Here is a 27845-nt window from a genome sequence, read left to right as displayed (position 1 = left end):
TCTCAGTATCTAATTGAGATTGCATAACCAGATACTGCAGGCATGTATTTATATAAAAGCTATTTTAATCAAAAGATTAGCCATTAAATTGCCAGTGTTCTTAAGCATGCTTCACCAATTTTTCCACTTTTAAGACTCAAGTAGACAATTTTTTTAATGTTTTATAAATGATAAAAAATTCACATCAGATTTTAACAGAATTAAGCATACTTATTCAACACACATGGGGCCTCTGAAAAAAATGTTATTCAATTTAATAATTTTAATTTACATTGTATATGTACATGAGCATTTCTTTCAACCCACAGGTTAACACCACAAAAAAAAAAAAAAAGGAAAAAAAAAGAAAAAAGAAAAAGAAATAAAAAAGAAAAAAAGTACTGTGGTTAGCTGAGTGAAGAAACTCTTGAGACATGGTTGTCTGAAATAAAAGCAAGGCACTCTCCCTTAACACCTGATATATTCCTGAATTCTGCCTAGACAAAGGCATGTTCACACTGAGAGAGCTCTAAGAATAGTAGTAGATTTATTCTGCATTAACTCTTTCTTTTACCACTGTGACAGGTCACCGGTTGTACTCTAGGATGAATCAGTGTATTGAAGTGGACATGAAGGACAATTCCACAGATGATGGGATTTGGGAGAGTATCACAACTAAGACTATTATGGAAGACTGGAGGACACAGACTACGTGAAATCTCACACGGGGCTCTCAACCTGCTTCCTCCCACTCACATTCCACTTAATAAATAAACCTTGCCCAACAAAAAAGCAATTTCACTGTACTATGCTGATTTGCTTGAAAATCCTTGATAAGGGCCTGCTTGCAAAAAGCTCCTGCACGCCCTTGTCTGGCTGGTGCTCAGCACCCGGCAGGATTTGTCCCTAGGTAAAAGTAATTTCTCAAGGGACCTTGTGTCTTACACAAGGAGACAAAAGCAAACATTCTTTTTTTGGATTTTATGTCTGTATGTTTTTGTATGCGCACATGTGTGTGAGTGTGTATATATATATATATGTATATATATATATTTAGTATATACAAAAGCAAATTCAGTCAAAATATATTTGTCTTGCTGGTCAGGCTTGTTACAGCAACCTACAAGAAACATTAGCTTCTCTGATATTTAATTATGCTATTATGTTTGCACATAAGCTTAAAAGTCAATACAAAAAGCAATACTTTTCCAAATATTATCTGCAGGTAAACCAGAAATATTAACTATAGTGATTAGAAGTCTGTTTCCCTATTGACACTACTATAAATCTTGATATAAGAATAATTTTTTCATAAAAGCACATCCAAACATAGTAAGTGATAAAATACCAGATTACTTTTTGAAAACCATACAGTGACTCGATATCTGGGTTATCCTTTGCAGCAATTAGGCAATTCATTTGGCATCTGTTTGATTGTATAATTTAATTTCCATATAAACAGCATAGTTTAAAAAAAGACAAAAGCTAGAATGTTTAAAGCTAACAAAAGATACAGTGACATCAGGTTGACATTCAAAAATTTCTTTAGCAAAATGACCAACAAAATTTTGACTTAATACAGTGCATATAAAGTTTTTTAGAACTGAACTTTTTAAATATTATTTGAATTTAGCAAAACATGAGCAAGATTTTAATATCAAAGTGCTAAACAGTACTGCCTTAGAAGTCACTGCAAATAAACTGTAAAACAACTCTGCTTGTGATTTGACAGATATTTTATATACAAATGGTTAATAAAAAGACACGCGCACACACACACGCACACAAATATAGGTATATACATATATATACATACACATTATATATATGTATATAGTTTTCCAACTGGTGTATCTGAGTCAGTGTGAACACCCCATTTAGTTATCATGTGTAACAGGGTTCCCATGAGCTGGCAGTCATTGCAATAAATACAGGCAAAGCCATTACAATATACCATGCATACAAACATTTATACAAATAAAGACACTATGCAACAAATTATCTCATATTAATATGGCATCAACAGTATAAACATACAAAAAGGAGTACGAACACGGAATGTTTAAACGCAGCCCACTATATCCTTCCTAGCACTTACATTCATACTATTTTACAAGACTTGCTTGTTCTTGAAAACCATCTTCTGTCTGTTTACTAACGAGTCGCTCGTGTTAGAAGTCTAGAACTGAACTATCCCTGATACTGACCCTGTATGCTCCAATCACTACTTACTCGGGTTTCCTTAGCTGAGGAACAACTGAGCCACAATTGCTCCCGTGTCTTCCACATACATTTGTCAATAAGTCACGCTACATGGAATCAAGTTTGGAAAACTCTGTCAGGTAAGTTAGTGCATGTAATTTTCTCCCTTGATTTCTACTGTTTGTTTTCCTAGTAAAATAAATTAGTTAATAAACGAGACTTAGTAAGACAGCACTTTAAAAAATTGCACTTGAACATGGGAGCTAACAGCCATTGTCATTTTGCTATATTCGATTTGTATGAAATGTTTAATTGAATGTACTTTGCTAAAAAAGTGAATTTTTGTTTAGATTGTGCTGATGTATGTGCCCTTGATGCAGGAAGTATGCTAAAGGTATCCTCACAAAACACATACTACCCTGGCAAACAACAATTTGCTGTTCTTTCAAACACAGCTTCTACAATTTTACTCCTCATAGACCATGAGGTGTTAAACAACAGATTTAAAACAGTCATGTTAACCTTTTACTGCTGCTGGGATAGCATTGTCCAAAAGTGCCATATTAGCCATTTAAAAAACCCAAATCACACAAAAGAAAACAAAGAACACAACCCCAAACCAGTAAGCCAGTAAGTTTCAGGCCTCAGGTTGTAAGGACAAAGCGCCAGAAAAGACCTCATGTTAGACTCGGAGCGGCTTTTCTGTTAAGTGAGGGCAGAAATGTTAGCTGTAAGTCACGATCCATTTGCCTGCTCTGGTGGGCGTTTGCCTCTCGGGAGGGTGGTTTGACTCAGAAGGGTAAGGTGTCCAGAAAGAGCCTGTCGATGATGGAAGGGGCTGGCACCAAATCTTCCAGTTTCAGGTAAAAGATGCGCTGCAGTCCCAGTGTGCAGAGAGAACGCAAGTCAGCCAGAACACCCAGTACCTTCGGCTCTGCAGACTCGAGCGGTTGTCCTTTGTTTTGGCAACTGAAAGTTAAGTGATCTTTCAAACTGCTTGTGATCTTGTTGCATAGCTCTTCCACTTTCTTTGGTTCTTTTAATCCATGTCGTTCTGCAAAGCCAGAGGAAAAAAAAACATCAGCATCCCTACCACAAATGGAGATAATGCGTTTTCTTAGGCATAACCCAGGTGCATACTCTGGAACTCAGAGCAAAAAGTGCTCTGAAAGTGTAGATTTCTCAGAGCAGCTGGGGTTGCATGGTGTCAGTTAACCTTTTTGCCACACAAAATAAGAGAGGGCAAGTTCCCTTTTCTCTTTATCTACTAAAACAGGTGACAGAGATGCTCAGTTATGATTGAAATTCTGGTACAAGGAATCCAAGCAGCCTGTGTATCTGACATAATTTCCATGATATGAGACAGAATTAATTGGGTGATTTTCCAGCAAAACTATCACAGGAGGTGTTTTGGAGATTTCCGTGCTTCCCCACCAGTTGTGAATGCTCAATAACTATGGCAACCATTATTTATTCAGTGAATTCAAGTGGTGATCAATATCCTTAGCTAGCTCCATCAGTGCCCAGCCTAGAATTCCACCAGGAATTTGCAGACACTCTTATAAGAAACTAAAGGCACCTTACTACCCTTTGTTATTTTGATCAGCTGCTGCTTTTTAGTTTATTCATCTTTAAAAGCTCTAAGATAAAAGAAGCCTGGAAGTTAACTGTTTTGCTTTGAGTGAGCAATGCCTGAACAGCTGCTACGTTATCCATCACAAAAACCTCAACACTCCTAAAAGGAAGGGGAGCTGAGGTTTGTTCCCCTTCAAATATCTTTTAAAAATACTGCAATGATGTTAAATGCATTCACAGTTCTTGAAGCATAAGTAGAATGATTCAAATTTGTGATTCATTAAAAGCAGGCTCTTTACAGGGGAAAGAATTCTGTGTTGTTTGCTTTCAAGGCTTAATGGAGGAACTAAAATAACAGAACAAAAAAAATTCCGAACAAAAATCTCAAATTTGTGATGTATTCATTTGCCTCTGACTTTGAAATACACAGGTAAGTAAGAAATGGCTTCACAGCAAAGTTGTACAAATTTACATGTGAAATGGAATTGTGCCAGATGCGGTAATCAAAGAAAATGCAGGTTATATTAAGTCAATTAGATATATAAAACAATGACAGCAGTGGATAAGGAGAAATTGTGGCAAGTCTTGTGTTTGATGCTTTTGAAGTCATCTCCTTCCCTGGGCCTCTCTCGCACCCCTGGCAGCCAGCAGCCACACTGTGTCCATTGTCCCCAAGTCTTGTTCCTGCATGCCAGGAGGAGCAAGCAATAGACATGTCCTCTGTCTGTCCCCTAATGAACAGTGAAAAGAGTACAGTTCTCTTTACTTCCAGAAGCAGGAGTAATGCCTGCACCAGGTGCAGGGGTGCCTTGCCCAGGCTGTGTATATAAACTCTTTGCTCACCACCTGTTTTGGCTTAGATACTCTTTACAAACCAATAAACCAGACAGGATTCAATGAGGGCAGTCAGAAATGCAAAGGTCTGGTTTTCCACTGATATTCACCCATTCTACACTTTTTTTTTTCAACTGTATTTACTTAGGCAGAATTACTCCTGAATAATCAGCCTGAATTATCCTGAATAATCCTGAATTCTGGGATCAGAATCGGAGATGTGCAGACATGGACATCTCTGTCCAGGAGCTACCATGCTCTATCATTTAGGTACCATCAATCTGCCCTGTTGTTTCAAAGCAACACTTATCCAAACAGCAACATCTGCTTCAGACATCATTTTCACCTTGCAGGAATTAAAAACCCTAGGTATTCTAAGTGCCTTGTTTACATTAAAACATGAGAAGTTCAATGAATATTTAAAGCCTTTCCAGTAAATGGTGTATAGTGTAATTATGTAAGCCCTAACTATACAGGTCACTGAGAGTAAATACTTAGGCAGATTCTCCCATTAAAAATCTTGGCAGATAAATATTTTATACCGGTTGGAAAAGCTGTAGGGCTTTTTTTTTTTTTTTTAACCACTAGCCTACTGAGAGAATCTGCGGGACATTAAATTTATCTTGCAATCTTTGAAGAGTTCCCATCTTTTAATCTTTTTTGTTTCCTAGCTGTGTAAGTGAAGATATTTTTATATATGTAGGGAGCTGGAATACTAGAATAGATCCAAAACCTGACTACAAATTAGCAGAGCGTATTTTGAAACAACTGCCTCAGTAGTATGGACCTTGCTGCAGAGTATAGAAAATTCTCTCTGGCTCTGAGCATGCAGCAAATTTGTTAGCATTTCCAGTCAGAACTGAACAGCTTGTCTCCCACTGACAAGTTCAGAAGGTTTCATGAAAAAACCATGCCTTTGTGAATAGCCATGAAATGTACCGAGACAAAACACCACGTGTGCAAAGATTATCACGTTAGTAGCCTTACTTTACATAACAAAATTGTGGAAATTCAGAATTAGGAGATACTCCATCCCTAAACTCTGGTGCTACAATATTAAAGCAGTCCCTGACAAACCAAATTGTCCTCCCCTGAGTGAACTGCCATACAATGGCCTTCTCTACGTGCAAATCTCCATAAGGGTTAATTCCTCATGCCTGGAAGTGCCTCTAGGGGTTTCAATCTTAAATTCCTAAGGCATCCATAGAAAGTCAAAGCCATCTATGTGGAAGCCCTTCTGCTAGGGAAGGACACCACACGCACTGGCACTGCCACTGCAGTCCCTGGTGTTAGAACACCACTACTTTCTGAAGAACACGTTAATCTAAGAATAGGCTCCTCTCCTTGGTAGACTTCAGGCATCTAGAGCCCAATTTGCTCAAAGGTTTACATTTAAGAGGGTTCAAATAACAGGAAACACATTTTCTTGCCTTTTTCACATGCCCAGTTCTGTCTGAACAAAGACCCCCAATCTTTCATATACAACCTAGAGGGAGCAGCATGAGGCCTCTGTGGTAAGGGTGTGCAGCGGCACTGGAGCCGAGGGCCTCTAATCATTTGCTGTCTTGCATAGGATATTCTTATCCACGTGGGAATGATAAGGCCAAGATTTATCCCAAGAAGTACAGCTGGTCAAAACAGATAGATTTTCTCTAACTGATTGAGGAGATGTGTAAATATTATCATAGTGAGACTTTCTTATAATGACAAAGGCACATGTAAAGTGAATATGGGATTTCTCAGCCTGTAACAAACCAAGACTGTATTTTAGGATATCATTGATTTTTGCGAGAAAAAAGGTGATTTATGGCAAAGATGCTGTCAAAAATGACTCATCAAAAGTCTTCCCTCTAAAGCTCTGCAAACTTAGCTCATCCTGGCAAACTGAACACAGCAAGTTTTTTACACCTTTTTCTTTTTCCTGGGAAGCTGAATGTGGTTTTGTGCTATCATTACACTGATCTGCAAAAACTCAACAGGAAGAAAGCAAAGAAATCCATCACCAGCTGTGCTAGTCCCTCTTTCCCTAACCTCTGACCAGAGGCAGATCATGCCAGGGTCAGGCAGACTGAGCTCTACCTTTACAGAAAATGCCTCTCAGAGAGTGTGAGTACCTCAAAGACCGTGGGCTCTGCTCTCTGTGTCACGGGGTATCATTGTTAGTCTCAATTAATTCTGAGGTGTCCAGAAACACAATAGATGAAACACTGCAGACTTAAAATAGGCCTCTTGATTGTCTTGGTTTCAATATAGTTATGTGATTTTTCTCTTCCCCCTTCACATTCCTCTTCCCCTTCTATAACTCAAATAAGCACAAGGCTTGGTTGCCTACAGCTTTCTCATGCACACGCTGTTATATGGGAACATTGCAATTTGGCAGATCCAAGAGTCTCCTTTCCTGCTGCAGTCTGGCCTGTATTTATCCTGCCTAACTCTCAGACACTTCACAAGGGTCCCCAACCTTGGTGCACAGACCTCTCACCTCCTAACATCAATATAAGCATGGGCATTTTTAGAAGATTATTACAATTTTAGGTGGATGAATCATCTTCTGGAGGTGCCCTGTACTCTACATCAGGTGTGCAAGGTACCTAAAGTCAGGTGAGATGAGTGGCCACACAGAACAACATAGTTTGCTCCTTCTTTTAAGAAAACCACAATGTTAACACGGAGACTGCTGGTTGCTGTAGAAGCAAAGAGTTCTTGCCTCAACAAAGAGGTGGGAGTGGAAAAGGAGGAGTGAGTATTTTACTTTGACGCTGACAGTATTTCCCTCAGCAAGTGGCAGGGGGAAGGCAGACAATGCAATCTGGAGGGTATTTTTTTTATAACTAGCTCTCCTCACTCCTCCAGTCTGCCACCTGCTTGCATGTAGACCCAGCACATGAAGCACCCACTCCAGAGGATATCCTGGCAAGAGGACTGAAGGATATCTGGTGCTGAAGAGTAGGTGAGTCTCAGTTCTATTGGGAGTTTGGACAAACTCATGTTCAGAAAGAACTGCAGCAGTCATACTCTTTTTAGCCAGACTGGTCTCATTACCATGTTTCTTGGTATGACTGATGGTGCTAAAAACTGTGTAAACTGGAACAGAAAGCCCAACAGCAGGAAGACAAACACATACTCCTAATTAATTGAAACCTCACGATACTCTTCAGTGGTCTGGTGCCAGTCTAACAAAGCATAAGGAGTGTGAATAAGCCCAATATATACAGTGGTTCTGGGCTGGTCTGTAACATGCTTAAAATAAAACATATGCTGAAAAAGCTTGGCTGAATGAGGGCTAGCATGCTCTGTACTCAAAGGCATCCCACTGAGAGTGTCAAGTGGGCAAAATAATAATGGTTTGATGTGGATAGAGAAAGGAAGGGGCAAAGAAGAAAACCTAATCAATGAGGAGAATGAGAGAGAGAAAACACTAGCAGTTCTAGAGCAGGCAGAAATTTGAGGCTGAATTAGAATGTGCCTTTGAGATGATCTGCACTGGACTCTCAGTCTTTCTATTTTCACACTGTCTGAAAAAACCCTAACAAATGGTCATTTGGGAAGTTTAGGAATCATTTTCCAGCATAGGCTGAGTTAGTATCTAGTCTACTCTGCAAAGCTTCATCTTCAACACAACCCAGTCCATCACAGAGTGACTGTGCAGGAACATCTGTGATCCCTGAACACACTAAACTCATGGATACAGTCCATGTGGAATTAACAACAGAACTCGACCCAAGATAACCAGCATTTTCTTTCCATGTTGGCACTCTTGTTTAGCTCATTAGATGCTAATACCAACAGAATAAGTGATCTAAAGGAGAAGAAATATGACAGACCAGTAATTTTTTTACTTTCATAGGCATGGGAGGTGAGTGTCATGTGTTGTTTCCTACCTACTTTCTTCTGGGTGATGCTTAGAGCAACACTCATGTGCTGTGGGGGAAGTTGTGTCCAGCCTTTCTAAACCGACTAAAGGAAGTAAAAAAGGAGAAGAGAGACAGAGAGAGGAAGATCCTAAAGGAGCACCTTACAGTAAAAAGATGTGTTCTGGCACAACAGAGCTCTAAGTCAACTGTTTGCAAGCCTCCACAGTAAACCAGATGTCACTTCTTTCATTCTGGGTGCCCTGATGTCTTATCTGAGAGGGGACCTGAAAAATCATCAGCAATCTGGCATAACGCTTTTCTTTCTAGGCAATGTACACAGATTTTCAGGGCACATAAAATAGATAGAAAAAGCAAACATATATGGACTTTCTAATGGAATATCTAGTGCAAAATGTTATATGTATCTTTAGTTTTACTCAAAGCAAGCAATGTAGTAAACTACACTGAAAAGAACAAATGACCCTACATGCCTATAACCATGCATCCTATGCTGTCATCTGCAGCTGTGGTTGGGATAGGACCTAGAGCTTTGTGGCTCCAAACAAGTCAGCAGGGTTAACTGAAGGTCACTAGAACTACTGGAGCTGTTACTGGGGAGACAATTTGACATCCCAATATGAAGGAACAGCCTTCAGTGTATCTTAGGACACTGGGACCAGTGGAATGTCTTTTAGTCTCCAAAATTGAATTTTACATTTATTCCTTCTTCCTTCACTGGGAGACACATGTTAGTTCTCCCTGTCACTCTTGAAGAGCACAGGCAGAATACGTGAAAGAGAGTAGTGATTCCTCTTACTCTTCTCCCTCAGCAAAACAACCAAAGATTAGCAGTATACAAGAAGGTTTGCTCTCTAAGAGCTCTTTCTTTGGGCTAAGGACAGCACTCATGAAATCAAGAAGGATTAACAGGTCATTATTCCCAGAAGAAATTTTTCTTTATCTGGAAAAACAATTCTTGAATTCGATGCTACCTAAGATGTCGTACAGTATTAAAACAGGCTATGACTACTACAGATCACAGGGCTCTTGTGGGTTTTTTTTGTTGTTGGTTTTTTTTTGTTTTGTTTTGTTTTTGGTTTTTTGTTTTTGTTTTTGTTTTTTTGTTTTTGTTTTTTTGTTTTGTTTTGTTTTGTTTTGTTTTGTTTTTTTGTTAAGCCACCAAATCATAAACAATTTGCGTGATAATCAAGAAAATTTTGCTCAAGGCAGCATTCTGGTTTTGCAGTGTTGTTACTAAAGGCAAACAACTAGATTCACAAAAGAAAGCTTTCCCACTCCTTCTTATTTTGAAGCCTAATGACATGGATATCCACCTGGAACATGGGAGAACCATGGTCAGATTCCCTTCCTAGTGGAATCTGACCACAGATAGGGCCTTGGGTGTCCCTCTGACCCCCAGCTTGCCCACAAATCATCAGACACAACAGCCATTCTTAAGACAAAAGAGTGGTACTCAATAGTTGGATATCCCATGTTCCTGGGAAAGGTTTCTCTTTCTAGGTCTGATTCACAGAAAGGGCTTGGAGGAGAGTTTGCCAACTACCCATTGCCTCCAATAGTCGATTACAGGAGGAAAGGGTGCCTTCCCCAGAGATAAAGAATGGCACCTAAACTACCCATCTAAATGTAAGCCAAGCCTCAAAGCAATGTTTAGAAATGTTCAACATTTCAGACTTTTTCAGGTTTCATCTTTCCAAATTTTCTCTTTGTTATTTTTTCTTTTTTGGTGTGACTAGCTGAAAACCAAGATGTGGCTTGTTGTACTCAAACTGCAGGGAGGAGACAAGAAGCCATTTTTTGTGGGATGCCACATCAGATCCAAATCTCAAGGTTTTCCTGAATAAAAAATTTCAATACACTAGCTAGAATCACCTGATTTCCTCTTACATTTTTAATATTATTCATCATTATACCATGCTATCCGTTTTCAGGTGACCAAATTTCTGGCTGAGTCCCTGAGTTAGCTAACTGCCCTTGGACATCTGAAACCTGTGACTATAAGTCACTAGAGCTTTGGTCTAATTTAGATCACATGAAAATACATGCTGTCCTTAGACCAAATCAGCAGCCTCATGAAATAAAAGAATAAGCAGAAAGCAACATTAATTTTAAACACCATCTCATGCAGGAGAGAAAATCAAGAGAAACTTGACAAACAGAGAAAATCTTAAAGCTTCTATGTACAGAAATGGTCTCCTTTTAAAGGCAACAATTGCTTCCATTGTTTAGAAACTTTGAGAAGACCAGCATAGCATAGCAAACTCCTGAAAGTGTTGTCATCAAGGAAAGGAAGAAATGCAGGATGTACCCAATTAAAACCTATTTCTAATTATCCTAGGGTGAACTGAGCCAGCCACTGGACAACTTTGACTCCTTATGTAAGGGCAAGCAAGCAGTGCTTAATCGAACAAATTACCATGTTAAAACAGAACACGGGTTTGTAAGGAGAGTAAGTTTTCCTCCAATATGTTTGCTTTTGCTACATTCACTTAGCTTGCACGGAATCCTGTTCATCAACCTGCATATTCTCAGTCTCCAGGGGGATAATTAAGCCACTACCTATGGCTACCTAAAAAAGACATATCTCATATACAGAAATAATCTAAATCATTCATATGTGTTATATATATGAACATATATGCCTGTATGTAAATATATATAGAGAGGGACAGCACCTGTCCTTGATTTAGAGATATCTAAATGCATATACATACGTAAATATATTATGTATGTATATAAGTATACATACACATACACATATATGTAGGTATTTATAGCACATATATGTAAGTAGGTGTGAACATATGCCAATGGATGCATATATGCAGGAGAAAAATAATAAATTGGGAATGTTCTTTCTGACTTTAACATACCCCTCATTTCAGGACTTTTTTTATACAGAGTAAAGCAGCTCCAATGAGTTATTCTGGTCTTAAATGTTTTATCAAAGAAACCAGAATCTGGACCTTAAAGTATCCTCTCCAACTGCAGAAGAAATTAACAGAAATTAATAAAAACCTGAAAATTCTTAAGAAACAAGGAGCTACAGATATACACTAACCCTTCATCAAAATGCAGGAAGGCATTGTACTGTGCAAACTCTGAAACCAAAATCTTGGCCCCACAAATGTCAGCAGGAATTGGCCAATTTTATGTTTTATATCTGTCATCGAGTGTTTTATCTCAGGGCTGCCCTGATATCATCTCATCCTGGGTAAAATGGAGACTACAGCTGGTATTGTTGAGGCCGCTGCCTGCAAAGCAGTGGATGCCTGAAATGCAGAAGGAAATCAATATCTATCCCAGTGGAGCTTATAAGCATCCCTGGGAAGATCCAGCTCAAGGCACACTGAAGCCCTGTCTCACACTGATGACACAGCTGCACTGTTAAACTACCAGTTTTTCTGATGTGAGTGTGAGGTTCTTTGTGGAGATGACTTCTGCTCCAAATTCTGCTGTGTGGTTGTCAGACACCCTTTCTCCCAACTCCTTCTGCTGCCATCAGCCATGACTCTTCTACTGCAAGATGCCCAAGGTATGCAGTGGCTTTATTGTTTCAGGACTGCAAAAATTAACTTTAGAAGGTTATGTTCCCCTATTTTGTATTTACTGGACAGATTTGGCAGATCCTGACATTAATTTTCTGCTGTTCACCCCAGCAGGCAGAAAGGGTCATATGGTCACATGCACACCCAAAAGCTTTTGTGCAACTGTGGAATGTAACTTTTTTTCTCATTATTCTCTGATTTTCCTCTCTCAGAAAAGCAGTACATGGAATACCTAGGCTAGCCTGGCTACCAAAAGCAGCCTGCTTGCCCTCATGGAGCACTCTTTCAGGTCTAGCTGTCTTGCTGAGAGATGAGCTATGCTAGCTGTACAGCTTCTAGGTCTCAAGCTGCCTTGATATTACACTATTCTTACACAGAAAACCTAGCTATGGTAATGTCATTAAGATTTTCTGGGACTTCAGCAAGTATCTTGAATATTTTTATAGGAGCTACACAATTTGCTTGGAAGCAGTTTGTTTTTTAGAGACAATTCCAAGAAAACAACGAAGCTGCAAAGAAATAGATTACATTTTAAGAGGGGTGTCTGATAGCCTAATGTTAGCACAATTTCAATATGGTCATGGTTAGTACTTAAAAATTGTAATCACTTCACCCTGAAAATAGCTAAATTAACTTAAATTGCTTGAACCTACAATAAAGCAAAGCACTAGCATCTGAAGCTTTCTGTTAACAAAGGAGCACTTACCTGTAATCATAGTTAGAGCTGATAGACTTGCTAAGGCTGGGATATCAAGGTTAAGGCTCTTTAAGTTTAAGGAAAAGTCTTTAATAGAGTCGAGCCACTCCCCAAATCCACGAAGGCACTGAAGTCTATGAAGCACGAGTCCATTGCAGAATACAAACTTATCCTCAGCAGTATCAGACCTCAAATAAAAACAATTGAAAAAATTATAAATGCATCTTCTACTTTACAGAAAAATGCATAACCAGTATTGAAGCGTCTGTCATTTAAAATCCAAGGCATATTATCCTGAGACATATGTGGGCATTCACGTTTGACAATATGTTTCTCCCTTGGGGCCAAAGTACAACAAACAAGCTTCTGTGATTGCTTAGTTGGTAGAGTTATAAGCCTGAGGTTAGCTGTAGCATGTGGTGTAGACTGTCTAATTAGTTAAGATTTTGGTCCTGCCCAAAGGCATAAACAGAGAAGACATTTTGCATTAAATACTGTATGTTTGAACCAAAGGAATACTAAGTGAGTGCATTTTGACATACAAAACTAATAAAAAGAGAGGTTCTGCAACTCTTAGCATTTACTTAGTATCATCTGCATTTTTCAGATTATAAAAATTGGCAAGGAAAAAACAATGGAGAACATATGCAGTAATGCAGGACAATATAAACTGCATAAGCTCTTTTAGATGAAAACCTGTGTGCAAGAGAAAAATTACAGCCAAGCTCTCCTCTTCTTCCCTCTCCATTACCAATATTTTTCTTAAAAAACACATGCAAAGGTCGTTTTCAACCTAAATAAACAAGGGCATAACTGAACTCATCAGTCTGCAATTTTGCCAGTTCCTGAAAGTGGATTTGGTAAAGTGTCTTAACTAGTGCTAGACTGACAAACAGCATCTCACTCTATTAAATGACTTGGTATTAAGGAGAAAACCAATCTGAACAAGATTTTAAATCTTCTTCATCCCTTTCAAAAACAAATGACAAAGGGAAAAGAAAAACCTTTCATACTCGAAGTGTGTTTCTATATTTCATACTTATGAGTACAAAGCAGACTTGCTCAAATAGTACCTGAGAATCAATTTTGAGTACTATGTAGGAAGAAGATGGGACAGATCAAATAAAAGAAGCACATTAGTGACACTTATGATCTCTTTTTAAATCACCTTCTTGATTTTTCCTGCAGTGTAAAACAAATTAAACACCATATCCTTTGTATGCAGACACTGATGATTTTTTCTGTGCTTTTTTTTTTGGTACAAATGACAATGTTCAAAGACAGCACCACATTTATTCCCTTAAAATACTCAGATGGATGATTTTTCACATCATCTTAAGAGGAAATTAAATAAATAGTTACCTGATGGAGAGTCTTAGTACAAACAGCTCCAAAAAAGCTGATTCTATGAGTAATGTCTGATCTTCTTTTGGGAGGTCAGTAAATCCTGGGATTTTTTCTGCCCAGCCTCTAGTTATGTCAATGGAGGCAGTCAGAAGATTATAGAACTGTTGTACATGTTCTGCATCTGTGCCTGCAGCAGCCTGATCAGTGGAACAGTACTAAAATGAAAGCCACAGAAATCAAGGTTATATGCATTTAAGGGCATTCTGTGAAACATACAGCATTATCTGCCCAACAACATTTCCTTCTGTGGCAAAGCTAGTATTATTTATAAAGACATAAAAATAGGTCTACGTCTACCTACTTATTTGGTTACCTAGAGGCATTTTCCTATTCAGATAGATAATACAAAAAATATTTCCATGTGTATAGAAGTAATTTCAAATTTATAACTAAAATATAGTATCACATTTTACAAGTACTTATATGCTATTAGTAAACAGAAATAGAAACCTGGTGGGTAGGATAATTTGCATCACACTAGAAGAGGAACATAATTTGGCTTACTACAATGAAACACTTTTCCATTGATGAATTTGTCTGAGTATGTCAGAAATGCAGATTTCTTCCAAAACCTCACAAAGTGCATTTAATCTGACAGGGATAGAGACACGTAAGATAAATCACGTTTTATCTGACACATGCAGCATTGCTTCATTTGAATACAGAATTGGTTCAAAGTAAACCAGCTGCCCCATATCACCTCTTATCCTTCAGCATTTGAAGCATTTGAGGTTCAGCAGAACCTATTATCCTGCTTATGTGGCCATAACTCTTCCAGACAACCATTTGACAGTCTCAGCTTGCTCAGCTTCCCTGTGACCCTCTGACAGCTCCCTGCCCACTATCTCCTACTTCATCACCAGTGGATCTCTGTCACTCCTTTGACACTGCCCTCTCTCTCTTGGCAGAAAATACAGCAGGAGCTTTTGTGGCTTAGCCCAATTCTGTGCTTGGAAAGTGCTGCTGGTTCTCTGAGCAGGTACTGAATAATGTGGCATTTACTATAGTAACATCCTCATCATTGGACACCTGCTGGGTTATTTCTGGGAGAGACTTCATACCCACTCTCTCTTACGGGTTCAGCCAAAGAAATGCTGGGATAGTCTCCACGGCTAAAAGAAGCCCTCATACCCTTTGGAAATTACTTCCCACAGGCACTCAGGCTTGAGTCCACCAGCCCGAAGGCCACTCTAGCAACTCTCCAAGCCAGAGTGGAAGCAGAAAAAAGCTCATTCCCCATTAGTAACAGTGGCCTGGCAGCCTGGGAGGACCATATTACAACTGTGGGCTGCAGATATCACCCAAGCTGCTAACTGTAACCCAAAAGTCACCTCTGTGCAGGACAGAGAGTTCTGCAGCAAGCAGAACTTCTCAGGTAGCTGCCCTGTACTCTGCCTCTCCTAGCTGGAGCTGGTTGCAGTTGGCAGGTAAAGGATGAAGGACACAATATGAGAGCTGCGGATTGCTGGGAGAACCACAGCAATCCTAGAGACCTCTGTCTGTCTCTGGGTGCTGGTATTAGCTCTTAGTGACTGTTCTGCTTACCCAACACTAACTGCTCAAATTTCTCATGGTAACTTCCAACTCACATCCCTAATCAGCTGGTAAAACATGTGCAATCCTTCTTATAAAATTCATATGGAGACAAATTTTGCCTCAGCTGCTCCAAAGGACCCTGTGGCACTGAGGCAGGTAGAGGCCACAATACAGATAAGATGGGGAGCAGCAGTAGAAGAATCTGTGCTGCATCATTTATTCAGACCCTCACTCAAATGGAGCAGTTGAGGATGCTCAAGCAGCAAGAATCAACTACTCCTGGCACTGGACTGCAGCAAGATGCACACAGGTAATTAATGGGTAGAAAAAGACAATTTGCTCTTTCAGAGACCTTGCATGTTCTGGACCCTCTAGAAGTGCAGCGGCAGAGCAAGCCACAAGTGTGCACTTTGGCTCTGGGAGATGTGCTTTGCTACACAGAGGCTGACCTATGACTCTTTCTTACTACACAGGGAAACTAAACAGGCTGATGGAAACTCCTGCCTCACAACAGGTATTGCTAAGCCGAGACATATTCTTGATCCTTTGAACAGTAAAGAAAGAAAGAAAAAAAAGGAAACAAAAAAGATACTACCCATTCTGAATGGGTTCATTCTAAATATAACTCATGACACCTCAGTGTAATTATGCCAGGTGTTAATTTGTTCCCAATATTTATAAAACATTCCTTTGGAAAAAGTAAGGCAAAGTTTTAACATTTTATAATGAAGCTTAATGCTGCATTATGCCATGTAACTGTGAATGCTGCAGTGTGGTATACCCCACGCTGGGCACTGAATCAAATTAAATGCATCTAAAAAAATTATAACCTGTACTTTTTATTACAGTCCATTCCATGAGAGCAATTTTAGAAGAAAGGTAAAAGATTATATGGAATTGTATAATTTGCAGCTGCTGCAATACATCACTGCTCACTATAAAGTATTAGCACTTACAAAGAGTTGTTAAAATACAATATTATTTACTTGTAACAGACTTAGGAGGATACAAGTAACCATAAACAATATGTATGTTTCTGTTTCATGCACCACAACTGTGGTTTTTTTCCACGGTTATTTCATGGAGAAGAAGTGATATTTGACCTAACTTGTGACCAAGACAGCTGGCAATCCTGCCCTTGGTCAGGAGGCCACAGGACAGACGGGCTCCCTCCGATCTGCATTTCTAAACCTGCCCTATGCAAACTGGAGGCAAACCGGGAGAAAGACAAAAGACAAAGCTCTGCCTCCCTCCCTTCCTTGGAGCTCCTTTGGGAATTAAATGAAATATGACTGTTACTTAAGGAGGGGGTTGCATGTGCAGCAAACAACATTAACTTGTACGTTATATCTGAAGAGATTTGGAAAGCCTGAGGTTGGGAAGCCCGATAGCACAACTTAGCTCTGCCCTTTGCCTGCTTTCATCAGTCCTTCACCGACGGCTACAGCTGCGAAAGCCTAACGACAACTTCTCTGCACAGACAAAAGCCTGTGCTCATTTTTCCAAAAGCCACGATATGTGCTTAATTTTGTGGCCCAGGAAGGAGGGCATTATTGCCTAGATGCTGCACTCCCCCTCTGAAAAGGCAACATTTCTTTACGTTGGTGCCTATTCTGCATGAATAAGAATGGCAAGATATAGGGTCTGTTTCTCACCTCACTTCCTTAAAAGTGTAAAGTCAGGGAATTATTCCAGTAAACAGGTGTGAGACCAGACTACGGCCCTTGGCAATTGCCTTTTGAAACCAAGTACCTAAATATACCACTGCTGTGGACTGGTAAGTTAAAACCAGTGCTGAGATGAAAAGCAGCCATGTTCTGAACAGAACTGTTTCCAGCGTTTTGGTGTAAAGTTTGTAGCTTATATAATTTATTTTTGGTTTTGTTTTTTTCCTGGGTTGCTCTGTGTGTGTGTGTCTGCACGGTTTTCTGGAGGGAAGGGATACACACTTTTCTCTGAAACTTTTATCAGTATTTTTAAGACGGTCAAGATATTACAGCTTGTAAACATGAAGACCGTGCTAAACATTAAGGTCGTATCTGCAGAAGTGTCAGGGCTGACTCCAAAGCCAGGTTTCCAGATCTGCCCATTTGTGGTGCTCAGCAGGGTCACAACCTAGCTGAACATGCCATAAATTAGTCTTTACAGGTACAGGATTGTTCATCATCAGAGTATTTTAGCACTGCAGTCTGATTATGGCATGTTTCATTAAATTCAGTTAATCTTGCTCTTTACACAGCATTTGTTTCTGACCTCCCCTAACTTTTCAAAGTAAGTGTAAGGGTCTACGAAAAACATAAGACTCTACTAATTTCTTGTAGAATATTTTTGTCATTTCAGGACCACTGGGCATAACAGACTATTATGTATTTTAGTGTAAAGAAAAACTTAGATATTAATATGTTCTAATAGATAGTCATACTTAAGCTTTTAGCTACCAAGACTAAATTAATTTATTGTCAATCACATGCTCCCTGAAATGTTCAACAATTAAATCTGTGGGTTGTTTTCATTAAAAGAGAAATAATTACTGTAGGACAAAGAAAAAGTCACATAAAAGTACATAATTTTTGTTCAGTTTTCTGTAAATGCAAAAGAACTTTATAGCAATAAATAAATACAAACTCTGGCCCCTGGAGTCCTGTAATTCTGTGGAACTCAGTGGGTTTCTATCAAAGAGCTCGTCACACATCTTGGTATTTGCAGAATGATCCCTGAGACATTCTGGGTAAGTTAAGGTACATGTAGATATTGGTAATGCATTCTCCCCACAGTAGGTTGTCAGACACTGAACAGCTAGATTCACGATAATAACTTGAAAAATTATACGATTTAATATTTACAGATTAGTTTGAAGAAAATATGTTACAGCATGCTTTAAATTGCTAAATTATATATATATAAGTATAGTCTAAAATAACATAATGTAAATTTATATAATTGCAGTAAATATGTTTTAGGATTAAATCTTACTTAGCAACAAGTGAGAAATGGCCAATGGAGTTATTGTCTGAGTACAGCTGCTATTTCTTACAACCTCAGATTTAATTATATTTCTTTAAGGGGGAAGAATTTGGTCTTGTTTTTCCATAGCTGTAGTTTTTTTCTTATCCTGTATCAACCTGCCTAAAAATTGTATTTAGCAAGCCATTTCAATGCTGTATTTTAATAAGTACAGAACACTTTTTCAGCTTTCAGAATATTCCATTAATATTTAAATTATGACTATGATACATTAAAGAGCTCGGTTACAAAAATACATGATCTTTGGTAAAGCTTTACTGATTTTTCAGAATTTTAATTTTAAAAGACTTGTTTTAAAAATGTGAGTTTTACCGAAGGAATACTTATGCTGGGGTATCCAAAGCCAACCCTGCTCCCATTTAAATAATGGCAAAATTCCTATTGATTTCAACAGGAATGGTTCTATTCACCCAGTGTCACACTCTGCAACCCTTCTATCTGAATATTAGGGAAGTGCTATTAAATTTTAGCCTTCAGAAAACTGAGGTTAAGACACAGGACATACAAGTACTGCTCCTGCTTAATCAATGACATCATAATTGATCGTGTTTTGGCACAGCCTTTTTGCAAGGAGAATGCTCTATTTATCCATGCATTTTTGCTTTCACTCAGCCACTGAATATACTGCAGATTATTAGATTATTTTGTGATTGAGATCCTCACAATGAATAGTTACTAACACTAATATCTACTGCACTTCCTTTCCTCTCATTGTCCATCTATCACAAAAAGACAACGGCTGGCTGGACTGATTTCTACCCTCATCCAAATTTCACACTTAATTTCATTTTGGCAAACCAGCGGGTAAGGAGAAATGCAGCTCGCAAATCATTTCTGTGCGGAAAGCAAATAGGGAAAGAAAAGTGAGACATACTCTTGAATAATCCAGCTCCCTGGGCGTGGAGTCGGTTAAAGCTCGAACGAGGGCATTCATCATGCTGATGGGAGGAGAGGGCGGGGAGGGCTGAGAGGGTTCTTGCTGTAAGGGGCTCTTTGGTTTGGAAGGCAGCCGACCTCTTCTCCCTTTCAGGCTGTCGGTACGGACAACTAGGTGAAAATAATCCCAAAGGAATCAGTTGTGAAGGTACCAGCAAATAACGGATCGGAATGAACACCCTGCTTTCCTGGGTGGCCAGCCCAGCAAAAATCAGAGCGTTCTCCACTTTCAGCACATGTTCTTGATGCCTTTGATTGCAAAGGAACACAAATGGCACCAGAACTGTGTCAGACTTATGATCGTAAGCAGCAATGTAGCTGCTTAGTGAGAGCCCAGCTGTGTTCCTTGTGTCCATGCTTTGTTTGCAGCACGTCAGTGTGCCCACGTATGCGTGCCCGTGACAGTCCACTGCTGAAAAAAGCTGAATGCGAAACACAGGTTTTAGTGTTTCTACTACCAGTGTCCCTTTTAAATGACAGAGGCATTCATTCAAAGTAATTTTAGCTTCCTTGAAGCATTTGAAAAAAATACGGTCACACTATATAGGTTATATTATCCATGTCAGTATTTGCAATGGGACTGCTCACACAATATTACTCACATGCTTAAATATTTGCAGAATTGGGACTAATGAGTTGATCTTGTTTCCATTAAAATTAATTGCAAATTTACAATCAGCTTATGGGAATGAAACGAAATCCTATGTCAAAATGCACAGAATCCTGTGCAGCCCCCTGTGAGATAACAAGGGGAAGCCAACAGCATTATCGAGCAATGTTCAAAGTTAATAAAGGAGACATTTTGGCCACTGTCAAATTATCCTCTCGTGACCTTGCTGTTCTTGAACTCTGGGGTCTATAGTCTAAATATGATAATAGGGGTGAAAAGCACAAAATCAATACATTATTACATAAATGCACATATTTGGGGGTAAGTTATGAATCTCATCACTGTCAAATTTATTGTAGAGGCATCCATGTTGACACACGCACACACACACACACACACACAGAGATTCATTAAACAAAATATTTTAGTTTTCTGGGATCATAAATAGCCAGAGTCCTTACCTTCTTTAACCATGCCGACACTGAGACACTTCTGGAACCGGCAGTATTGGCATCTGTTACGACGTCTCTTGTCCACTGGGCAGTTTTTATTTGCCAGACAAACATATTTTGCATTTTTCTGAACTGTTCTCTGTGAAAATGCAACACAAAAATAGTAAATTGATCGTTTCTTGAGCAACTTAGAACCTGACAAAATGTGTTTTAATTACAACATGAAAAGTGACAGTGCAATTCATATAATTAGATAAAATTAATTTCCTAACACACTAGCCTGCAGGAAAAACAATTTTATTAGTGTTAGCTGCTGACAATGAAAATCATCTAGGATTGTTCTGAAGCAAGTCTCTGGAGACAGGCAACTTTGAATGATAAAATCATATCTGAAATTACCAGGTCATCACATCTACCTTTGGGGATTAGATTATCTCCGCTTTTAATATCCCTTTGGGAACAATTTTCTACTTGGTTCATTCCCTTGATTATTGCTGACCTTATTAAAATAAAATCAAAATGATCTGCAATGTACTTCTCTTGCTATCACTATTGTTAGTCAAATACCACAATAACTGGTTTGGTTAGCCATTAAAATCATCAGGGAGAAAAATAAAACAGAAACCTCTACAAAATATGTTCGGCTAAATACTCTGGGAAAGTTAACTGACCTGAGGAAAAAAGACAGAATGGTGATATAGTTATGTAAATTTAATTAACTCTAAACTAATGCTAAAAAAATAAAACAAATTTAAATTTGTAGAAAACTGGTAAGCTTTGGAAGAATGTACCAAATATTAATGCAAAAAGGTATCATGCTGCCATATTTAAAATCAAAGACACATCAATAAATAACATCCAAAAAGGTATTATTGGAAAATACCAGGAACAAATTTACCAACTCAACATTCAATATTAAATCTTTAACCGCAATTAAATTAATGGATACATTTTTGTTCCATAATTTGTGTTTGTTATCAAATAACAGCCTCAATGTACTAAATGTAAGAGACACAGTAAATATTGTTCATTGTGATTTGGAGCTGAAACCAGTTTAATTTTACAGAATAAGGCACTGTTACAGCTCAAGGATATGCTATTGATTTCCACAGGGGCAGGTTTGGGATAAGAGCTACTATTTCCATGTTATTTGTATTCCCTTTTCTAGTTATATTTAAATAAAAAATTAGTTTGATAGGAGATGTGTATATTACCATGTAGTCATTATTATTAAGTAACACTGACAGTTCCACCTACAATAAAAAAATGTTGTAAGCCCTCCCCCCAAATATTTTGAGACTATTTTTGTTCCCATTGTGTCTTTTACCAGAACAGGGGCAGAACTGCTATCTTAGCAAGAAGAAATATACAAAATCCAAATATTTCAAATCTTAAACTTGCTGCCCAGAACAATCCTACCAAAAGTCAATCACAAGCTCTTCACTTAAACAAGCTATTTTTGAAATGAATGCTATAATCTGGACTCAGCCTGCTGAAAGGAAATTACAAAGCACCCAAACCTAAGATCAAAAGAGTATATTCAACTCTTGAAAACACAAGTGCAAAGTTTCCACCAAGAAACTGCTGTGTGTAAGTTATTTGTGTGGCTATTCAGCTGCAAAGCTGCCTTCATTGCAGAGCAGGCACCAGGACCCTGCGCAGTGCTTAGTCACTGCTCGGCAGGCAGCTTTCCCCTGGTGAGGACTCCTCGGGCTCCTGAGCTGAAGAGCAATGACAAGGCAGCCTCCAAAAGCAGCTGGAAGTACATGGGCTTGTCCCATGAGCGAAACCAGTTTCTTCCTGGTGCTGACCACCCCGCATTCCCCTCCTCACGCCAAGCACCCCTGGACAACAAACGGCACCGCCGCCACCACCCAAAATATTAAGTGGACTTTACGATTTCAGGGTTTCTTTTCTGATCTAAAAACAAAGTATAATTGGAATTGGTGACTGAGTAAAACCCAGGTTGAATGTACTCCAGATGAGTTTCACTACAGAATAAATGCAGCTTATAGCTTAGCCTGGGGTGACCTATGTTTCATTGAGGAATGCTGGCAGAGCAGTGATGTGGTTCTCCCAAATCGCTGCCATGGCCCCTTCTCTGCACAGACTGGCTGATCCTTTTATCCTACCTCCTTGACCGCCTTCAAAAACTTTGGGTGTCCTTCCCACCCTGCTGTGGGGGGCCTGAGTTTTAACACACGATGTCCCTGAAGCCCCAGGTCAGGACCAGGAGCATGTGGGGACAGAGGGGGTGGGGAGTGAGGTGGGAGCAAGCAGGGAGGGGGAAAAGCGCGGAGCTCTCACCTTGAAGAAGCCCTTGCAGCCCTCACATGTCCGCACCCCGTAGTGCTGGCAGGCGGCATTATCTCCACAGACGGCGCAGGTGCCTTCCCCAGACGAAGAGCTCCTGCTGGGCGGGGACGGGAGGCCGCTGCTGCCGCTCCCGCTGCTCTCGCCCAGCAGGCCGGAGGCGGCCGCGTTGAGGCCCAGTGGTGAGAAGGCTAAGGTGGCTGGTCTCTTGGCCAGGTGAAGCCCGTAGGAATGGCCCTCCATGGGAGCCTGGCTGGCGGCTGGCCTGTCGGAGCCCAGGGGCAGGCTCAGCGGGGCAGGGTCGTAGCACATGTGGGCGGCCGCGGACGGCGTGTGCGGAGGCGAGTGCTTGAAGTGGAAGAGAGGGAAGCGCGGAGGCACGGTCTTCATGGGGGTGGCGTCCATCAGGTGCGCGGGAGGCAGGCAGGTCTGCGTGGGCTGCAGCGGGGGCTCGTCCCACAGGCCCTGGTGAGCAGGGAAGCCCGGTGTGGTGGGCGTGGAGGGTGGAGATTGCTTGAAGTACATGGAGGTGCTGGGCATGCCCTCATCTGTAGATGGGGGCAGCGAGGGCTGGTATGGGGACAGCCGGGTGTCTTCCATCTTTATGAGGGGCCTCTGGCCAGAGGAGGCAGTTTGCATTTGGTAGAGGCAGGAAGGCTTGAGCTCATAGCTGCCAGAGTAACCCTCCATAAAGGTGCTGAAGCTGGGAAGGGAGGTGGTGGCAGTGGCAGTGATTTCGGTACTGCTCAGGTCCATGGTCAGCTTGGCATAGTCAGGGTTCATGATGTCTGAGCTGTACTCCGAGCCGTACGCGTAGGTCTGGGATGCATAATTCGAGCCGGGCGGTGAAGGGCTATACTGCGCTTGCACACAGGGCATATCTGCGAGGGCAAAGCGGCGCGTTAGCAACCGGCCCAGCGCGCCAGGCCCTCACAAACTTCTTTCCCAGAGCTCACATAGGCACCCCACTCCCATCCGGACATTTAAATTAGCCTCCAGCCTTTTCCTTTCAACAAGAAGTATGCATCAGGGGCCGACTAAGCATTTGGTACTGTGGAGCCTGCTCTCATCTATCTAGTCAAGGGAGAAATGCACATTTATACCAGTGTCAGTGCGAGAGGGATCCATCTCAAGCTGCCCTACATCTGCTGCTTAATATACATAGGTGTCAATGAGAATTAGATAAGCAGAATGAGAACAGTTTATGACTCTAAATCTATCTCTGTATGCATGCAATCATGCCGTAAAATTTTCATGAAGGGTAAAGAGATTATCAAATGCATAATATTAAAAATTGTATTTTTTTAAAAAGAAGCAGCATCTGCAGTGCATGTCAGAGGAATTACTCAAATCACAAGGTTTGCTACTCAGGACTTGCAAACATCAATTTTGCTTACTCAGCTCTGGACCTTTGAAGAATATTTCTGGTCAGCTAATAATTTAAGGTTGCTGTCTCATTATTAGTTTTAAGGCTTATCTCTGGTAGAATGTTCTTCTCCCTTAAGAAGTGGAGAGTACAACATCCCCTTCAATTTGCAAAAATATAGGATAAAAGGTATGTGGTATTTCTGTTTTCATGGGAAAGCAAGGTTGAGGCCAGTAATACAGTTGGTTTTATTCATCAGTCATGCAACTTAAAGCAGTTCACTGATAGCTGGCATGGTTGAAGCAACACAGTGCCTGGCTAAAAAGATCTGACTGTTATTTTCTTTTACATTTCCTACTAGTCTGCCATGTAATTTGCTGGTCACAGGAAATAATAGACCCAATTCTGCAATTCACTGAGGTTTGCCTGACTAAACACTGTGAGATTCTAGACCAATATTTGTAACTCGAACTAAAAGTGTGTGGTGTATTTTGGTTCCACAGCAGAAGAATAAAATGCATCAATTAGTATAAATTTTCTCATAAGAGAAAAGTAAATATGGATAAAATGTATATCGAAATTAAGTGCAGTTCATATCTTCTTAATCATGGTAATTTATATTTCAGAAGCACTTGAGAAATAATTCATGTTGAAAAAAAAAAAAAAAACAAACCTGCCTTGAAAATAATGAGGTTTTCCTCATTATTTTAAGAACTCTTTTCACTTACAATTTTAAAATATTCATTCCTGGCATGCAGGAATCCAAATAATTTGTGTTAAATCAACTTATAATTCTTTCCTGCCTGCTTTGCAGATAAACATATTTAAACTAAGCACCAAATTTGAATTATCACGCTGTCACAAACCATTCACATCTTTCTTCGTCTTGAGAAAACACTAAAATCTGAGAAAAAAAAAAAAATCAGTCCTGTTTCCTGAAATTAAGACTTTCCTTGCCTTAAATCCAAAAGCTTGAAGAAGAAGGCAGGACAACCCTCCCCCCAGCCTTGCCACTCAATGTTATTTGTGTATTATTCTACTGTTCTCTTCTTTTTTTTCCTGTCAGTGTCTGTCCATGCCATTCCACGCACACACACTTCCTGGCAAGTCGTATCACTATCATTTGTTAGTTTAAGGACTGGCTGTTAAAACACAGTGATCAGTGCTTAATCAAATAAAAAGGGAAAGAAATTCTTTCCACACACCTCCACTGAGAACTGACGGAGGAACACAACAGAGTGAGTTCTCAGCTAATGTCACAAGTGGACGTGTTGATACACAGCTCTGTGAAGGAAAAAGGCTTTTTTGCTAGCTCAGAAAATGAGCAGGAGTTCAAGGGAACAGATCATTATGCCTTTTTCCCTGCATTTTTCTGAGCATAACAGAGTTAATGCCACTGAATTCTGTGCAAAGTGGAATAGAAAAATAGAAGTCTAAAATAACTCTGACGGGAGGACTGAAAAAATATCCCTAACCTAAAGGTCTGGTCTCTCCTGGATCTGTGGGACTCCTCCTACCTCGTCTTTTGCCAGTGCACTTGTCTAAGTCTAACCCTTACTTTTCCACTTAGGGCACCAGTATTAATTCCCCTGCAAAGTAAATAACCTGAGATTTTTTTCTTGATCCAACAATATTAAAACAAGAAAAGAAAAAGCCCCACAGGAGGTGCATTGAAGAGCAACCTGTTATAAAAACCCAAATGAATGGGTAAAAACATCAGGGCAGGGACATTAGGAGCTATTACCATGGTGTTCTGCTTTCTTTGGGAAAACTTGAGGTAAAGGATGCCCAATTTAAAGCCAGGCAAGCAGGGCTCCTCACAGGGACACTAGCACCCCCAACCAGCTCCCCCTTAAATCTGGCACGTCTTTGGCGAGGGGCTCGCAACCCCGAGTGCCCAGGCACAGCATCGCCAAAAGCGCTGCGAAAGGCATGCACTGCTCTGATCCTTTTGGGATTTAAACTCCCCGGGACGTCGGGAGCCGATGATGCCAAAGGGATTTGGGAAGAGTAGGGGCCGCGCCAGGAGCTCCCGCAGCCCTCTCCCCCTCCTGCTGCCCTTGTCCCGGAGCGGCAGCTTACCTGGTGGGTATCTTGCGCGCTGAATGGTGGGGCTGGAGGTGCGGACGGAGGCGGCGGCGGGCGGCGGCGGAGTGGGTGCCGGCTGGGACCTCTCTGCGGAGGCGGGCCCGGGGCCTGGCCTGGGCGGGGGGCGCTCTTCCGACCCGGGCTCTATCCGCCGGCAGCGGGAGACAAGGCACAGTCAGGGGCGGCGGTGCCCGGCGGGCCAGGGGGAGCCCCCCCCGCCTCTCCCCGGCGCGGCGCCTCGGGGGGACGTGGGGGGACCGTCCCCCGCGCTCGTACGGCAACCCCCCGCCTCCCCCCACGGGTGGGAAGGGGGAGCCGGCCGGGGAGAGCATTCCTGCCGGCTCCCTCTCCCTCATCACACAAAAGGCAGAGAGCACCGGGCTGGGACAACGGAGCTCCCGGTTTGTTCTCCGAGAGAGGAGCCTGGGGAAGGCAAGAGGACAACCCCGGGCGGGGTGACTACAACAAGCGGGACAGCATCCCCGAGCGTCCACTTCCCCGTGAGAACTTTCTCTTTTTGGGATGCAGAGACCGGGGAAAAGCAGGCTGGGACTTTCTATCAAGGTAGCGGCCAGACTTGAGGGGTGTCCCGCCGGCCCGCCTAACCCTGTGCGGTGTCTGTGGGCCCGTCATCGCCGCCGCGGGGGAGGGAGCGCAGCCCACTGAGCACTGCCGGCCGGGCTCCGCGGCAGCGCGGGGGATGCGCGGCCGCGCCGGCCCCTGCCCACGGAAGCCGCTCCCCGGCGACTCTTTCTCCCGCTCCTTGTCTTTCTTTTGCCTTCCCCGTGCCCCTTGCCTTTGAACCCCCGCCAGCTCCCGGGGTGTTAAGTGCCTGTCAGCTCATCCCTTTCTCTCCCGAGGGTTTTGTTCCCCCACGAGCTCCTGCGAGGAGCTTTCCCGGTCGGCGCGGAGCGCCCTAGGGCTCCTCTCTGCCCCCCCGAGCCGCCGGTTACCTAGAGACACTCGCTGCGCTTTTAACCACGCAGCACCCCTCCGGGCTGCCGCCGCCCGAGCCAGGAGCGCAGGGCCGTAAGGGCTGTAAATTAGGAGGAAATAACTACCCTTGTCAAAGCTCTTTTCTTCCTCCGTGCACTTTACATTCAGCCCCGAGTGACACCCCTCCCCACCCTGTAATACGAGGAGGAAACCGTGAAATACTCCATTGTGATTGTGACTTCTTCAGGCGAGTTTCGAAACCTTCATTTACCCGGGAGGGACTGCGGAGGGGGAAGCTCCATTCAATTAAAAAGTTTCGTGCTGGATTTCCACCGCCGGTTAGCTGGCGATTTTTTGGGGGGTGGGATGGGGGTGGGAGGAATCGCCCCGAGCCGCACGGTCACTCCAGCAAATATCCACGAGATCGCGTGAGATTCACCTCCGAAGAAACCGTCTGGTCTGGTTTA

General features: G+C 41.4%; 1 protein-coding gene across 1 annotated transcript; it reads right to left on the bottom strand.

Moving 5' to 3' along the window:
- Positions 1–1047: 1047 nt before the first annotated feature.
- Positions 1048–26570, bottom strand: NR4A3 (nuclear receptor subfamily 4 group A member 3). Its single transcript, XM_063397958.1, has 7 exons — positions 26437–26570; positions 22983–23869; positions 20685–20814; positions 19552–19724; positions 14073–14272; positions 12720–12898; positions 1048–3235 (listed from the first exon to the last, which is right to left on the bottom strand). The coding sequence occupies exons 2-7, from the start codon at positions 23865–23867 to the stop codon at positions 2973–2975; spliced, it is 1830 nt and encodes a 609-aa protein (XP_063254028.1). The 5' UTR covers positions 23868–23869; positions 26437–26570; the 3' UTR covers positions 1048–2972.
- Between the last annotated feature and the right edge of the window lie 1275 nt (positions 26571–27845).

The sequence above is a fragment of the Prinia subflava genome, chromosome 1 (assembly GCF_021018805.1).
Source record: "Prinia subflava isolate CZ2003 ecotype Zambia chromosome 1, Cam_Psub_1.2, whole genome shotgun sequence".
Classification (NCBI taxonomy): Eukaryota; Metazoa; Chordata; class Aves; order Passeriformes; family Cisticolidae; genus Prinia; species Prinia subflava.
This window is presented reverse-complemented; position numbering and strand designations above follow the sequence as displayed.